Source organism: Protopterus annectens, chromosome 7.part0 (genome assembly GCF_019279795.1).
Source record: "Protopterus annectens isolate FY-2018-M chromosome 7.part0, PAN1.0, whole genome shotgun sequence".
Taxonomy (NCBI): domain Eukaryota; kingdom Metazoa; phylum Chordata; order Ceratodontiformes; family Protopteridae; genus Protopterus; species Protopterus annectens.
Window position 1 is genome coordinate 985,248,005 of NC_056739.1, and position 17,503 is coordinate 985,265,507.

At 36.6% G+C, this 17,503-nt stretch overlaps 1 protein-coding gene across 1 annotated transcript in view; it reads left to right on the top strand.

The window, feature by feature from the left end:
* The window catches only part of LOC122806122 (protein FAM98A-like), a 561,878-nt gene that overhangs the window by 74,294 nt on the left and 470,081 nt on the right, over window positions 1-17,503 (top strand). Inside the window, exon 4 of the mRNA XM_044076360.1 lies at window positions 13,972-14,106. Coding sequence (XP_043932295.1) covers window positions 13,972-14,106 — 135 coding nt within the window. The remainder of the gene's footprint in view (window positions 1-13,971; window positions 14,107-17,503) is intronic.

Consider the following 17,503-nt stretch of genomic DNA (forward strand, 5'->3'; position numbering starts at 1 on the left):
CTATCAAATTGAAAGGGTAAGAAAACAGGTAAAGACATGCATTTTTTAATGTTTTGTGTGAAAAATGTGTTTAGATAATAGTAAATGTTGTTTTTAAAAGGCTATAAAATTAAGTTCAAATAATGCAGAATATAAATCTGAGATTACAACAGGCAATTTATAATAAAACAGGTAAAGTGGCAGATTGGAAGTAACAGTATTTGCAATCTGAATGAGTTTAATGAACTAGCAGAAATACTGAGATCCAAGTAAAGGAATATAAAGAAAATTACTGGTGAAGGTATTTCTCCCTTTTTAATTTCTCCAAATGTTTTGGGTTTCTAATATGTGTCAAAAATGGACCCCATTCCTGAGTCAGGGTGTGATTTTAATTCAGTAAATTGGAATAGTCTGTGCTTGTGTTTTTCCAGTTTTTAATTGATTCCATCCATGCAGATTTGTACCTTCATAGGGCAGGTCCCCCAGCTTCACAGAGAGCGAGTCCTGTAGAGTAATGCATCGAACTAGGGAGCCAGGACCTTGTTGGGAAATGGTTGGCAAGGAGCCATCATCCTACAGCAGTGGTCACTCACAATCCGAATATTAGAGAAGTGATATGCAATGATGCCAGCATATGTGGTTACCTTACCACTGACCTGTTGAGCTGCAAGGCTTCTGGTCTCCACTGGATGTTGCACAGGCAGTGGTTCTTCCTGCATATTTTCATCAGAATAGAAAAGCCAACTGTCAGCTGCTTCTTTCTATCCACCACAGACCCACACTGTCCAGTCCTACAAGCAGCAAAAGCCTGTTCCCACCATGGCCGCGCAGTAACACAGATACTCTATCACTGTGCTGTCAAGCCAGCTTTGAGCATTCTTATGCTCTCTTCATAGTCAACATTAGACTCATTATTGAATGCAGTACTCTGTCTGACACTTAACCTATCCTGACACTTGGTTCAACCAAAAAGGACCAACATTTTCTTACTGAAACATCAAATACACCTCCCTGTAGATCATGTACCAGGTATTGATATGGCTAGGCTACAGACAATCTGCCTAATGAAATGCCTGGTATGAACCTGTAATGTATGAGAGTTGAGAGGCATGAGGGGATGACAAAAACAGAACCGTAATAAAACAGATATGGGTTGGGTTTCTAGTTTTTGATTCTTTAAAGGATGATCTTCACTAAGTTTAGGCTTAGTAGATCTGGCCAGAGGATGTCATAGTCCTCTCTGGTGGCTGCTTTTCTGCAGAGAGAAAAAAGTTTGCTTTCAATTAAATTTCTTCTCAGGCTTTACTTTTAGACTTTTTACTAAGTTGTGGTGTTGAAATTAAACTTGTATATGAGTTACAAAAAATTACAAAGAATTTACAGAGAAAAAAGTATCGTTTTTTAAAGAATAGAAATGGAATTTTAGAATCATCCAGTGGGTAATCCAATCAAGATGGAGGTTAATACAATTTGACTTTTGTAGTAGGAGTGTTGATACAATGATAATAAGCAGTTAGCATTTACATGTGCAACAATGTACAAAAAGGAGGAATGAAAAGCAGTGTACAGTTACAAATATAGACTGGATTTCCTTTATGTTTACAGGGGATCACATGGTTTCACAGCAGCCAATTGCACTGAATCTTTTTTTTTTAACCACATACATTGAAAGACAATTACAAAGAGACCCTAAGTATTGTCTGTGTGGTTTATGAAGAAGTCGCATGTAATGAATGTGGTCTTTGGCAGTGTGGTTTTAAGAGATTTAGAGGGTTTGGGTGTTGGTGTGCAGGAAATGTTTATTTTGTACTTTGAACTGCAGCTTCATTTAATGTTTTCTTTGCAATAGAATTCTGCAGCAAGGAATGGGAATAATATGTCACCTTGGTGGTCTTTGCCTTTTCTGCACAGTTGCTCAATCTTGAATTTATATTTAAGCAGGAATAGCAGGGATGCAAATGTAATTCTGTTATTGTTAATTTTTTAATGTTAGTGAATTTTTACATATCTTTGGTTGCTGTCATTATGCTGATTTTGGTTTTAATGATTTGGCCATTTTTTTTTTGGTTCACATATACCTGGAACTTAATGAGTTATTAGCAATTTAACACCTTCAGCAACTGTGCAGTTAAAATTAGAAAGATTTGCTTGTCTTTCCTTTAGCAGAGAATCTGCCTACATCTTTTGCGCCAGAAACAGTGTCAGCTATCAGAGAGAGAGAGAGAAATCTAATCATTTGCACAGCTAATACAGCTGATTCCAATCAACTAGCCAGATTCTCTGCTTGCAGTAGTTAGAGGTAAGGATAGCTGCATTAATCAAAAGTGTCTGATTTCCTGCTTTTTGAAGGGCAGTATTGTTTTTTGGAAGAGAGTAGCCTAGAAGAAGTTGCAATTTATCCAACATTTTTTCTTTGCAAGATAGAAATTCAGGTATTGCTCATAAAATTGCCTATTTGTTCTTTACAAATGCACAAGGTTGTGTAGAGGTTGCATATATGCATACATTACTGAGCTGAAAAATACAGACAGAGATTATAATAGTTTTGTGATTCACTAAGAGACATGATAAAATGTCACAAGCATATAAAACTTCATGCTATGCCAGTGATGCATTCAAAGAAAAGTGCCAGTAGCTCTCGGGAGTAAAACAGATCAAGATATGTTGCGAAATGACAGCTTAGGTGACCTTAAGAAACAGAGTCAGCCTAACTGGTAAATAATATGATCAATGTTTTAAAGCAATTTGCATTTGTACTTATCTGCAAGATTTGAATAAAATTATTAAAACAGGTCTTTACCCTTTATTTTAGTTGAAGAGGTGGTCTTAACAATGCCATATTTGGAAAACAGGGTTTCTGGTTGGTGAGATTCGTTGAAGCAGTCCATAAATTGTATACATTTAATATGCTCCAGAGAAAGCCTGGATTAGACTTTGTTTTGGTATTCTATTAGCACCAGATGGATCTCAAAGAGCTTAGAGCTGCATTATAAGTAACTGAAGATGATCTTAGTTTGTGGGCAAAACTAATAGGTGCGTGACAACAGACTGATACAGCTGCTTAATAGGGATGCACTACAGCTGATTGTGTCCTCTGTGATTGTAACAGAAAACATCTCATCAGGAAGGATTACATGATTGTGTTTTCATTTTAGTATGTTGCGGCTTGGCTTATCACAGGTGCAGTGCTTTGAGTTTAATACATGGGAGTCAGAGAGCGAGAAATGTGAATTTTATGTTTGTTTTACAACATTTCCCTTTTCTCCAACTTTGATGTAATGCTAGAGTTAATATATTATAGAGGTCAGGAGATTGTGCAGGGCTCCCCCTTGGAACATTTGTTTTATGAGGTATGGTGATGTTTTTTTACCAGTCATTTGAGAGTGCATCTAAAGTTGCTGCTAGGTATTAGTTGCAATTATTCATATCTTGACGGAGTGGGATTTGATTAGTAGTAATCACTGGACTTAACAGACTGACAGCATACTTTCAAGTTAAGTAAGAACAAGTATACAGTAAGAGTAATGGTTATGAAATAAATAGGTTCTGCTTTAACATCACAGTAATTGAAACCTGATACAGAAAAAGAATGAATGTGCAAATGCTAAGGCCAGAAGACATGCATTAAAGATTTCTAACAACAATGCAGTTTATTTTTTAGTTTGCAATGATATGCATATGAGATCACTAGGACTCCAAGAAATCTGTAGTCATGTCATAATGCCATGAACAGAAAACCTGTTTTGAGCTGCTCAAATAACTAGTTGCAGATGCACCAACTTTAAAACAATATGATGTGACTATGACACTTGTGTTGTGAGAAGATATCATTTCTCAATGGTATAGGATCTGTGATCTTTAAAGAAAATAGACAGTTGCCTGTGTGACAATATTATTTATAGATACACAAAAGAGAAATGGGTATGCTGTGATATAAAAGGGATTGTTTGAGTATGGATGTGAAAAGTTACATGAATTTGTACTACAGACGTTTAGGTGGATACAGACCATAAACCTTTGCAAGGCATATCTAAAACTATTGTACAAGTCACAATGCTCAATCTACTGAAGCATGAGGAGAAGATGAAATGCAGGAGAGGAGTTTGCTTAAGCCACTGAACTATGATGAGTCTATGAAATGCAGCTCAGGCAAGGAGCTACACATTTGGTTATTTTCATAGTTACCAGTGACAGAAGAAGGAGAATTTCATTGAGGTACTTAGACTGAATTAGATGTGTGCATTCCAAAAGATGTCATATTGAAAGACCGACCTGAAAAGATATCGGTAAGAGAAGAAATTAAGTCTTAATTTTCTTTCAGAAATGAAACAAGTTGTGTCCAGGACTTATTGTTTAAGGCTTCAAAATAGAAGTTCCTGATCAGCTGAGTAAACAGCTACTTTCCCACACTCTCCTACTGTTACTGCTAACACTGCTTCTACTCATTACATCCTTCTATTACCCTAATCTCAGTAATGCTCCCACAGACCCAGAAAATCAAAGGTGCTGCAATTCTGGCTACTTGCTAAACATATTTAGTGAACTGTACCATAACACTTTAACCGACACCTGCAAATACAGATGCACCATGCCGAATTCAGTACCAGAAAAACTTACCTTAAAGATTATAAATATATTTGGCTGCTTTCATATTAGCATATCACATCTACTATGATACTTAGCAGAGATATCCACCCATACGCAGACAGAGTTATAATGCCTTCTGTGACAACACTTAAGTTGTTTCCTCCCCACATTTACAGTAATACAAAAAATATGCCAAATATTACTCCGCACTCCCAGAACATCAACAGTTTTAACAATGCAGCGTCTCATGTCAACACTAAAAAGTAATTATAAAAGTATACATACATAATTGCAGCACTATACATACCATCAAGAGATAATACCAGTATAGCTAAAGATATTCTCTGCTGGATATCTCAAAACATACTCCTTGAAACCATAACAACTGGTGGTTTTTAACATAGATGGACAGCTCACCAGTACAACCACAAGTGCACAGTAAATCTCTATAACATTAACTACCTTCTCAGTACAACCACAAGATTCAGTAGAAATACAAATAAACAATCTTTACTATGACTGGATTCTTATATCAAACCCACTCAATGTAAGCTCCTTTTGCTGCTTACTTGATAGTGACGATCTCCCCCACATTTGTATTAAGATAACTACATAATAAAAAGATCAAACAATCTGTAAACAAGTACACAGAATCAACACATTTAATGAAAAAGCTTTCAGCTCTAGCCTAAGTCACTATAACTGGCCATCTTTAAAGACTCTGCCTCCCTCGACGAAGCAATATCTAACTTTAACACTACATTTCTTAATATACTGAATCACCATGCACAGCTTGTATAAAAAGAGTTCAGTCAAACCCAGCTCATGGTCTTGAGTAAGAAAGCATGGACAAATTGGCTTATAAAAAGATACAACATGCCTGTCAAAAGTTCATCCACCTTAGCAACCTTATTAAGCAAAAGATTAAATCAGACAAGCAATCCTGTTATTAACTGCTGCAACACACATATCAGAACACTTCAAAGCACTTATGGTCCAACGTTATTAAACTCCTTTATCACTGCCAATCCATCACACCCTTGCCCACAAAATCAATAAAGACAGCATTGCTTCCCAGTTCAATTCCCATTTTGTACAAATTGTTGTCTTCTTGCTCAAGGGAAAGCTCCCTTCTCCACTCAAAATCTTACAAAAACCTGTTACCCAACTAGATCAGTTTAGTTTCAAGTCTGTCCCAAAAGCAACAGCAACATTGAAAAATATATACTTTGTATGTGATGGTTAAAGCAATGTTTTATGTGTGATTGTTTATATGAAGTTTAGAAAAATTAATACAATTTTAGGAATAAGAAGGTATTTTAGACATAATAGATTTTGGACCTTTTTATTCACTGGAAAAATTATGTGATTGATTTTAATTGTTATTTATGTACTTACTTTAATTCTGGTTAGTTCTGATTAGTTCTGATAGTCCCATTTCTTGGTTAGAAAATGCTGAACGTGTTACAATAAATGCTTTATTTGGTGAATTTTACGTGTTACAATAAATGCTTTATTTGGTGAATTTTTCTTTTACATCTGGCTGAGTTCTTTTGGCTTTTCTGTTGCTGAACTGGGAGCCACCTCGAGGCAGTTTGGGGTTTGTAGTTTTTATTCAGGGAGTGTTCTGTGTTTTTGGTTCTTTGTCTATTTGCAGAGATTTGGGCTCCCATCTCTTCAGAGGAAGAGGTCATTAATGGAGCGGTGGTGAACAGCCGTAGTCACAACAATGGACCATCACCATTACCTCATCTTGATGGAGAACAGGCCTTCAGCAATCTGTCAGGACAACTGACTCATCTAATTGAGTTGTTTATTCCAGTTGCGAGAATTTGACACAGCTGCCTTTACTAGCAAGTGACAATCTTCCATTCAATGGAGGGGACAGCCATATACAACCATTTGAATCATCATCTGACATTTCCTGTTTGGTCTCATCTGGAAATACACTTGCTCAGAACACAGAGGGAAGTGCACCAGATTTTGACCCCACTAGAACTGGCAATATTGTAGCATGAACTATTAATGCAGATATAGGCATCTCTACATGGTTTAGTTCTTTTTCAGGTTTTTATAAATCCATTGAACCTGCGCACACAAGTCAAACTTTACAGGATCAACTTAAATTGTTTGAAAAGAAACTTCTGAAATTTAAAAATTTACAGTTAGATAATACTTATTTAAATGAATGCATTTCTAGAGGATTGCATTCATAAAGGATAACCCACATGAAAATTTCCTAATGGTGTTTCCAGTGATGCTGATCTATTAAATGAATTGATTTTGGCTTTTGATGAATGTGGCTGTAAAATTATGAAGGTGCATATTTTAATGAGAAAGAAATGGTGAATCTCGTAGATGAAATATGTTTAATAGATCTTTAAAACAAGATCTGTTGTATGAGTTTAACAGTCATCATTATTGTACTATATTTCAAAATATTGATAAAGTTGAGCTCAAAAATAGTAATAAGCTTACTAGAAATGCGATGGCTTATAATGAGGTTAAAGCTAATTTACTACCCAAGCCTACCATAAGATCACAACAAGCCCCTTGTTTTGCCATTGGTTTCCCTAATGGTTTTGGGAACCAACCATTGCTAACACCCAAATGTTACGACTTTAAAATTTTCAACAATAGTCATGAAATTCTAAATGAAAGACATTTTAAGTAAAGGATTTATATTTGTTCCTACTGTTAAGTTTGATGTAGCTGATTTATTGGTTTACTTAAAGATGTACGTGAGAAAGCTGAATTAAAAAAAAAAGTAATCTCAGTGGTGTCCCCGAAGTATGAAACAGCCCACTAAGCAAAAACAAAACAGTGTAAGAAAAAGATTGTTTCATGGTACTTCTAATTTACAAACTCCAGGTACTAGTTTCACTAGAACCAGTATTTTCAATTCCCCCTTTATATCCTACTTTTCAGTTGTTTGAGCTCCATTGTGAAAAAGATTTAAGAAAACTGGTTCAACAGCCACAAGTTTATTGTTCCAACAATTTAAGTAAAGAAGAGTTTAATTTAATGCATTAATTAACACAAAAGCGAGAAATAAGAATCATGAAATCTGATAAAGGGAGAGGGTTGGTCTTAATGGACACTGTGGGTTACCTTGGCAAAATGTGCATACTTTTAAACAACAAATTCTAGTATTTGATTATCTAGAAATGAAGTTAATATTTCATATCCTAGGATAGATCTGTTCCTTAAGGATCTTTTAGAACAAGGAGAAACTGAATATATTTATAAGTTTAACTGTGATCATCCGATGATACCTACAATTTTTGATATTCCAAAAGTCGACAAAGAGGCTTGAAGATCTGCCCCCTGTGTCCCTTAGTTTCAACTGCTAGCTCTAAGACTCGCCCTCTAGTTTTGTATATTGGTGGTAGCCTGAAGCATTTTCCTACACTACGTCCTTGCATATTAAGAGATTCTTAGGATTTTCTAAAACTTGTACACCAGTAATATTTTAATGTTGAGTGGCTTTTGGTTGCGATTGATGTAGTAGACCTATTCTCCTGTATGCCACACCATATAAGATTAGAATGGTTAAGAGAAACGTGTAGCTTGTGATCATTTGCAAAATAGAGAAGTTAACCTATTGTTGATCTTATGAAACTAGTTTTTCATAGCATCTTTCTCTGTTTTGAAGGTGAATATTATAAACTACTGGAGTTGCTATGGGAGCAGCATGTGACCCTCTGTATGTTAATATGGTGGTGTGGTATTGGGAACAGAATTCTATTTTTAAATCAGAGTACAGCTATATAGCTACATATTTGTGGTTTTTTTAGATGACATATTTATAATCTGGAAGGGCAGTATATCACAACTTAACAGTTTTATTACCTATTTACACTCAACCACTGATTTGTTTTTAATTCACTTTGCCTGTTCCAGGGAGAGTATTAATTTGGATATTACCCTAGTTAAGGATTTTAGTAAACAAAATTTTATAGCCAAACTATACAGGAAGCCCACATAGTCCAACAGCTTTCTATATTATACTAGTAACCACCCTTATTTTCAGAAAAAAAAGTCTTGTTAATGGTCAAATAGTTCAGATTTCCAGAATAGCATTGGAAGAAGAGTGTTGGAAATCAATAAATTGAGATGTTTTTGAAGATAATAAATTAATTGAGATGTTTTTGAAGAGAGGTTATCCTCCAAAAATGTTAAATGAAATTAAAGATGAAGTTTGTAAAAAAAATGTTTTTTAAGCCTGTCTTGGGCAAAGGGCTACAAAATGAATCTGCTATCAACATAAAATTTGACCAAGCAGTAAGGTTATAATGAAAATTCTTTCTAACAACTAGAAACTTATTGAATACAATTACAAGGTTCACAGTATATTAGGTAATGGACCTTAGTTTGTATTCAAGAGACATCTAAATCTTAGAGTTGTTAGAAACAGGTAATGCTTACAAAGATACAAGTTCTACTAAAACCAAAAAGGGCATATTAATGTGTGGATCCTGCCCAGAATGTAAATATATTTATGTAGGGCAGACTCTGATAATAAAATGTTGCCAGAGTGAGTTTATTGAATCTGGCCCAAAATCCTTGATCATTCATGCGGAAGATACAACATTGTAGAGAAGGAATCACAGACATTTGTCCAAGACAAATATCTCAAAGTTGAACTTCCAAGAGAATTAGTATTCCAACCAGTTTTGTTGCAGGAAAATGAAGTATGTGATAATCAAGTTGCAGAGAACAGTATTGCTGACATCGTCTCCAACTAAAGCTGTAGTACCCCAAGAACTTTAGTAAAAGGAATGCTAGATGTGCAGTGTACATAGTCCTGTTAAATAATGTAGATGTGAAAGGACATTGAAGAACCGGATTGTTGGATTGTTCAAAAGTTAATCATGCTAAGGATTGAATGATTTTATTTATTAAAAGTGTATTTGCGATTATTTTCAAGAGTTTTATTTTGATGTAACTAGTTTGTGACATGCTTAGTATGCTGCTAATCTTATAGCTTGCTTGATTGCTAATGTGTTTGTTAGCTAAAGTAAACTGAATATCATAGTAGAGAAGTCTCCATTTTGAATATACACTGTTTACAGCAAGACCACATGTACTGTCTGTTGTCTTGCTTATTGGCCATCTAGACACTACAAAATACATGTCCATAGTATATCTGTGATGAGGCTACCTAACATTAGAAGCAAAAATGATGTTTTTCTAAAATCCAAGACAAAAAACGCATTCCAAAGAAATGTGAATATCAATAGTAATTATAGTTTGAAGAGGTATAACCACCAGGGTGATCCATAAAGTTTTCTTTAAATGTAGAATTATATTGTTCTCTAAAGTTTTACAAACAACTTTTTTGTCTTTAAAACTACAACCTAGAAATAGTGTCGGAGAGCTTTTGTTAGCCAAACTTCTATCCGATAGTTTGAGTAAGATAGTTTGAGTAAGATATTAATAAAAAAAAGAAAAAAAATCCTTATTTGAATAATTAACAGTATAAAGAACACTAAATATCTGTCAAGATGTACAGTGCATATATCCATGAGAATGTTCATCGGCATCATTTAAGGTTTCACCTGATGCACACAACAGTTTGTAAGTCACTTGGCTTTTGATCTTGTCATATTTACTAACAAACAACAAACGAGGAATCAGTGGTTTCAGAGACATGGTCCTGTCATAAGGACCACTACTGGCGTTTATGTAGGATTGAAACTTAACTACTTCAAACTGAATTCCTCAGATAATGTTAAAGTGATACCCAAATTAGGACAGATCTGGACTAAAGTGTGTTACAATCAACTGGTATTTTGATAGATTGCTGAGATAGGTGGATTTGTGCCATGTTGCTCCTCCAAGCAGCAGAGAGTCTGAGATGGTGGGATGGTGGCATCCATACAAGGTAGCCCTCTTCTCAGAAAAGGTGTTTTCAGTCCTTTCATAACTGAGAAGGATTCACTGGGAAGGAAGTCCTTCACTTTCTTCACAGCTTTGCCCTTGCTGTCATCTTCCAGATGCTGACCTCTTGTTATCCTTTGGTCTTTTTTTTTTTTTGCATCAGTAAAGTCAAAAAAGACATAGGTCCTGGGCTGGCCATAAAGTTGTTGTTGTTCTTCTTAGGCCATAAAGTAACGTTCACTTAATGAATAAGCCATAGCTCTTTAACAGCAAGAAGAAAACAAAAAAATCTAACAAGCTAATGACTTGTGCACAAAGTACGTAAAGCAACATGGTTAAAATTATTTTAGGCACAATCTGCTGCCTACCATTAGCAATTCTGCATTATCACAGAAAATGTTGCAAAGATTTCTGGGCTACTGCAAAAGAATTAGTATTAATGCTTACTTTAGTATTGCCAAAAGGACAGTAATAGATAATTAGAAGTACACTACTTTCCTATTAAATTCATTTTTGTAAACTTAAGGAACACTCTTAAATGGGGCGATTTACCCTCCAGTTAAAGCTGAAATCACCATCCTTCAGTAAATGGATGGCTTTTCTACAAATGTGTAGTCAACACCTCATTTACCTTGATATCTTAACCTCTGTTCCACTTTGTCTTGGTGGGTTTTCTCACTGGCTACTGTTGTTGGCATGTCAAGTGGTCTGCATGATACTTTTATTAGTTTATTACATTGTGTGTGTGTGTGTGTGTGTGTGTGTGTGTGTGTGTGTGTATATATATATATATATATATATATATATATATATATATATATATGTGTGTGTGTGTATATATTTTGTATGTGCCCTCCTGATGCTTTTTTCTGCCATGTTGTTTGTTTCTACCAAAGCTGTTAGTAAAACAAACAATTAATAAAGCACAGAATTAATAAAGCTTACAAAAGTAGTTCTAGACTGACTGCACACCTTTGGTGATATATTTGAGTTCCATTAAGCATGGAATTCTTATTTTTCTGCATATTTTGTACCCTTAAGTTTGAAGACGCATATGTTAGGACTGTTCACATATTACAGATAAATTCTCCAATCTGTTAAAGCATCTGAGGTGGAATGTAACTCTCAACTGTCCTAACTGCCATTTGATGTCTGCGATATCCACTGTTATATGTAAAAAACTTTGTATTAGCAGACATAGACCTAGGAGATGGAGTTGCGATAAAAGTAGCCGTTATGATCCTTGCCCAGTGTAGGGGTTTTATGAGAGAGGTAGATTTCTTAAATATAGTCTGCAATTGCATGAAGATAGTCTGTGGTAGAGAATGCATGTTGGATTGCTGCTCAGTTCTCAAACTGCATGCTACTGGTAACTACATGCATACACATTATTAGTTACCTGGAGCATTCCAAGTATGGAGAATATTTACTTATTAGATCAGAGAAGTAAGGCCATGATTCATGATGAAACAACTGCAGTGCGTAATCCTCTGGCAAACTCAGGAAATACATGCCAAATACATACTAACCATACATAAGTGTGAACAAGTGTCAACAATCGTTACAAAGCTAATATTTTACTTGAGATAACATGGCAGAGCAGAAACACCAGCATGTTATGCAAGAAGTCCAGAGGTATTGTACTAAAAACAACATTGTAAATATGGTGTTTACTGCAGCAGACCTCAACCTCAGTGTAGATAATTACTAAAGGACAGTCATCATCACTTTCCCCTGCTGCAACACAGTACTAAAATAAGTAGCCTGCCAGTGGAAGTAAATATACTACATTTCTTTATTTAAATAAAAGTAAATTAACTACCCTCTGCAGGCATGACCACATTGCTGAAAGTATCTGGGAATTGTTTGTTATCTTTGTGTTGCAAGTGTAAATAATGTTGCTGCCATCACACAGTGCAGAAACAGGTATGTCTATAGGGCAGTTAGGTCATGTATAAAGATACCGCTGATACCTTATTGGTTATTGTTCGGGCACCCATCCGTGGAATATTTCATATATGTGTATGCACATAAAAAGCATGCATATGTGGTGTGTTTCCTTTCAGATAGATGCATGGTATGCTTCCTCAATGTACAGTACCCAGCCACACAAGGTACTAGCAGCCTTTTGCCTTTGGTGGGTGCAGGTCTTTTCTTGAAAATGTAGAAGTGTCATCAGGCACAGTTTCTATCGCCAGATGAACTTCTGAACTGAAACCAAATCCAGTATGCAGCGTAGGCAAAGTGAAAACCTGCATACATGTAATTCCCATAGGTACTAGAGAGGGAACAATGTAAGCATCACCGTGTTGTCACCCAAATGGCTTTGGACATCCCCTGCTGATATCAAGGGCATGCCAGTGCTATGCACAGGCTGCTCTTTCTTGCAAGTAGCTGTACTGTAAATTCACAGTACATGAAAATGAAGTACTTCAAAACGCTTGACAAATTGCACAATATAATGTCATGTCTGTGCAATATTTAATATAGCTTGCTTAGGATTTCTAGGTGTGTGGGCAGTTTGCCAGAGTACAAAGGTTTAGCAAGAGTTTAAATGTCAGTGAAGATGTAAGCTACATCAGTACTTGTACATATCTCCTAGAACAGATACTATGAAATCTGGTTGTTGAAAGTACAGTCTGGCTAATAATCTGCTTATCAGGATGACATTACCCAAGTGTCACTCAGGCCACTGGACGTGGGCATAGTCTCCATGTTATGTCAGTATTAATTATTGTCCTGTGGATATGTCACTGTATTACAGCTCAGAAACAAATGAGATTTAGATCAGAAGTGTTGGATGTGGCATGGTAGAATAGTAGTGTGGTTTACTTTTCTGAACTGTGCTACTGTCTGGCTTACATACAGGACATAGTATATGAGGCCCACTTATGGAACAACTATGTACAATAATGCTTCACATTTAGGCAGACTTGTAGTGCTTTTTTGATAACTGAACCTGCTGAGGTAAAAAATCATGCTGTTATGTGCTAGTACATTGCAGTATAGAAATTGTTTTGTGATTAGCTTAGACTCATGCAGTCAAGTGATAAAAGTTGGGCGTTAATAATTGGTTCACACAACCACAGAATGGTATGAGAGGCAACCTGTAAAACAAATCATAATGAAGCTAAGACTGAATAAAAAAAAGTAATTCAAAGGAAGTTCAGAAGGGTTTTGGATGGTGAACAGGTAAAATAACACTGTTTTAACAAAAAAGTAGCCTGACATGAAAGGACAGAGATGGTTCACATGGAATAAACAGTAATACGGGGAGATGAGGGCTGACTGATATAGGTTCATAGGTTGGTACTGGGCTATCTGCCCGAAGGCGTATATTAGCCCAGCCACATTGTGCGGTATTCACCGCCCCTTTAGTAGTTCCCTAGACCCTTGTACTAGCAGCTAGTACCCTTGGCCCCTATCTAGTAGTGCTGTTGGTACGAAGTATTTTCTCGTAACCATAGGAAGGTAAACACCTGTAGTAAAACACACAGACATTTTTTTCTTTTTTCTTCAAAGGTCCAGATGATGCAGAGACATTTCAGCTTGAGGTGAGTGGAGTGGTCAGTGAATTGCAGTGTCCGTATCAATCCCTGACTTCAGGAAGTGTGACTGATCGACTGACTACTAATGAGAATTGCCTCCTACTTTTGTGTAGGTAACTTTCTTACATTAATATTAGAATGGTTTATTAACAGTGTAATGTACACTAATTTTCTTACACACCTTAGTATTGTTTTTATCTTTAATTTACAACATTCTACCTTGTAGATATGGATAAAGAAAGCAAAACTAGTGGCTAACTAACCAAGTCTGCATATAGCCCAAATTAGCTGAAAAGTCATTGCATTTATTTGATTTCTGAGAATTATTTTCTGGCAAGTTAATGGGTAGTAGAGCACTTGAAAGGACAGTTTTCATGCCAACTGATTTTTTTTTTTAATGTTTTGCAATGGAACCTTTTTTTTTCTTGACGATATGTTTAGAATGAAGGTCAGCTAGAGAAATATGTGTCATTTACTAAAGAAACATACAATTTAAGCATCCCTTGTACATATAAAATGTTTAAAGAATAAACTACAGTGCATGCTATAAAGGAGTTGGTTACTAGTAAGAACCAGGCATAATTTGATTGTGTAGTTTGTCTTTCTTGAGTCAGATTAATTTATGCCCACTTGTGAGAATTAGTGCAAAATGAAACAAATGGTGATTCTCAGTATTATATCACCTTAATCAACAGTCTAAGTAACTACTTTGCCCTCTGCCTGATTTACAGTGCAGTCTTTGACCCGGCTGTAATGGGAAAGCTGCACCTTCATAAATCAAACTGCACAAGGGTGACTCGCTCCAGGGATCATAACCTAGCCTCCGACATGAACAGGTCATGCTGGAGAGAGAGAGAGAGAGGGGGAGAGAGATCTCCCAGAGTCTGCCACTTCTCTGGAACAAGCTTCCAATTCATGTGAAACAGAGCCCCTCCCTGACCCTCTTCAAATACAGCCTAGATCAATGGATGGGTAACCGCAACTTCACTCCTGAGGTAGCGCCCATGTCCCTCCTGGACAGAGGAAGTTGCTATTAACTAGCATAGACCCTTACCTATGTGAACTTCACTCACCTTACCACCGGTAGTTGGGGCAACTCAGGATAAATTTGGCTAGGCTTGTAAGGTCTCTAGGCATAGAAGCCTAGTAACCTTCTATGAGCCTATGAATCTATAACCCTAGAAACCTAAACATGACCATAAAGCTCTAACCTTTACTGTAATCCAAAAACTCTTAACACTTCCCCAAACCTAAAATCCTAACCCTAACCCTGAATCTAAAGCACTAGCCCTAACTCTAAAACGCCAAACCTTTATCTAAACCTTTAACCCTAGCTGTAAAAGCCCAAGGTGCTTTTGCTATGTCTCTTTCTTTGAAGTCTGCCTGGTTATGAGAGGAGCAGCATGAGCTGGATGCTTCAAACAGCCAAACTATGAGCTGTGTTGCTTTCACCAAGCATCCCTTTGGTCACCACGAGTGACCATTGCCATCATAAAATTAAAAGAAATATACTTATTCTTCCCAAACAGCAGTCTAACAGACTACTGTCAGTGAACTAATGTAATTGACAGTAAAAGTTAACTTTTGGTACATTAGAAATGGCAGCAACTATTGTTACATGACTAAAATTCAACTAGCAGATAGGAAAAGTTTTTGGCTAAAGCAATAGTTCACAGAGGCCCTCCCTCAGCAACTGGGCTAATTGCTGTGACTGTATAGTTTACTGAGTATTGCTTCTGTTGGTTATAGAAGAATTTGATGCTTGTAAGTTTAAGGTGGAAAAGTGCTGATATGATGATCTAAGAATCTGATTATAATCTTTTGTCATCCTGCGATATATGTAGAGAATTATGTCATTTCAGTGCAACAACTCTCTGATGGTGTGATATATGTAGGGCTAAACAGTTGACATACTGTGAAATGCCTCATAAAGATGTTTGGGCTATTTAGAAAGAAGCATAATATGACCACATTGTAAACAGTGTGACCAAGGTATCATGATATGGCCTGACAAAGACTAAAATATCCAGAAGTGCCAATGTAGCACAAACTTGCCATGGATTTTGCAACACTGTGTAGCCTCACAGTTATGAAAGTAGCAGTCATTGTGCAACTGAGGGGATCATGACTCATGATCATCAGCAATGCAGGCAGGATGACTGACCTTAAGTTTGCTTACACTCATGTTAAAGGTCCACATAGCTGCAATTCAGGCATAGCTAGGAACCCATACAAGGGCAACAAAGCAAAGTCCCAACTAGTTTTATTATATAGTGGGAAAGAATGGGAATGATATGATGGTCAGAAAAGGGAAAAAAACATGCAGATGAATAAACAGATGGAGAGGTGAAAGGTAAGGGTGGTATGGGGAGGTGGGTGAAAAATCATATACATATTTTTTGTGGGACAAATGCCTCTTACATAAAAAGTGTAGAGGTAGAAGACAGCATGGAGAATGTGTAGGTCGAACAAGGGCATATTGGTGCAGGAGAGGCAGAAACACAAAGATAAAACACAGACAGAGACCCTTGGGACACGTAGCGACATAAGGCAGACTGATGGGGCAGACTTCTAGTAAGGGGGAGGATTGAACTATTGACCAGATAGGGAGTGACACACAAGGGAGGCAAGCTCCATGATGGAGGATAAGGTGGTGTCAGGATGCAGTGTAGGCACCCATGAAGCTGTCCAGGTCACCTTCCACAAGGGGTAACCTTTGAGACCCTGCTGAGAGGCAGGCCTGGGGACTTAGTATTTTGCAAAGTGCCTGTTTCATATTGTGATGACCATTGTCTTGTCTTTGTCCGATTCTTGGCCGATACTATAGAAAAAGGAAAATAAATGGAGAGAAACAAAACAACAAAGCTACATAAATAAAAAATATAAATAAATAATGCTTAAAAGAACAAAATTGGGTACACATAGAATGGTTAATGTGATATGGTACATTTTATTAAAACAGGACTCTAAGGAAGAAACAACAGTGAGCACAATAATGTCAGTGGATCACACACATGATGCAGTGGACAATAACTGAGACGATACGATTCATATGTAAAAGGACCAGTCTTGGATTAGATAGGCCAGCAGCTGGAATGAAAACTCAACAAAGTCAGTGAACATCTAAGCTGTGGTGAAACGGTGAAGTGCATAAAAAAAAGCAACTGCTTAGTGCTGTGGTAAATGGGTTGAGTACATTTATGCAGTAATGGCAAATGCAAGTATAACTGGAGCAGTTTAGGACAGTAACAGAGTATATGGAGAGGTAAAACGCCTCTACAAGGCAAGCAAGCAACTAAGTTGTGGTTAAAAATTAGAATGCCAGCAAAAAAAAAAATGCTCTTTGCACTGGTAAATTTGTTAAGCGCAATTCTATAGTAATGTCAGCAATACAGTACTCTTCTCCCACCACTGAGAGGGTCTGACCTATTCCTTTTGGAAGGCAATCTTATTCTCTGTAATTTCCTGCTCCTCTGCAACACAGAAAAAAAAAACATTACTGAAGT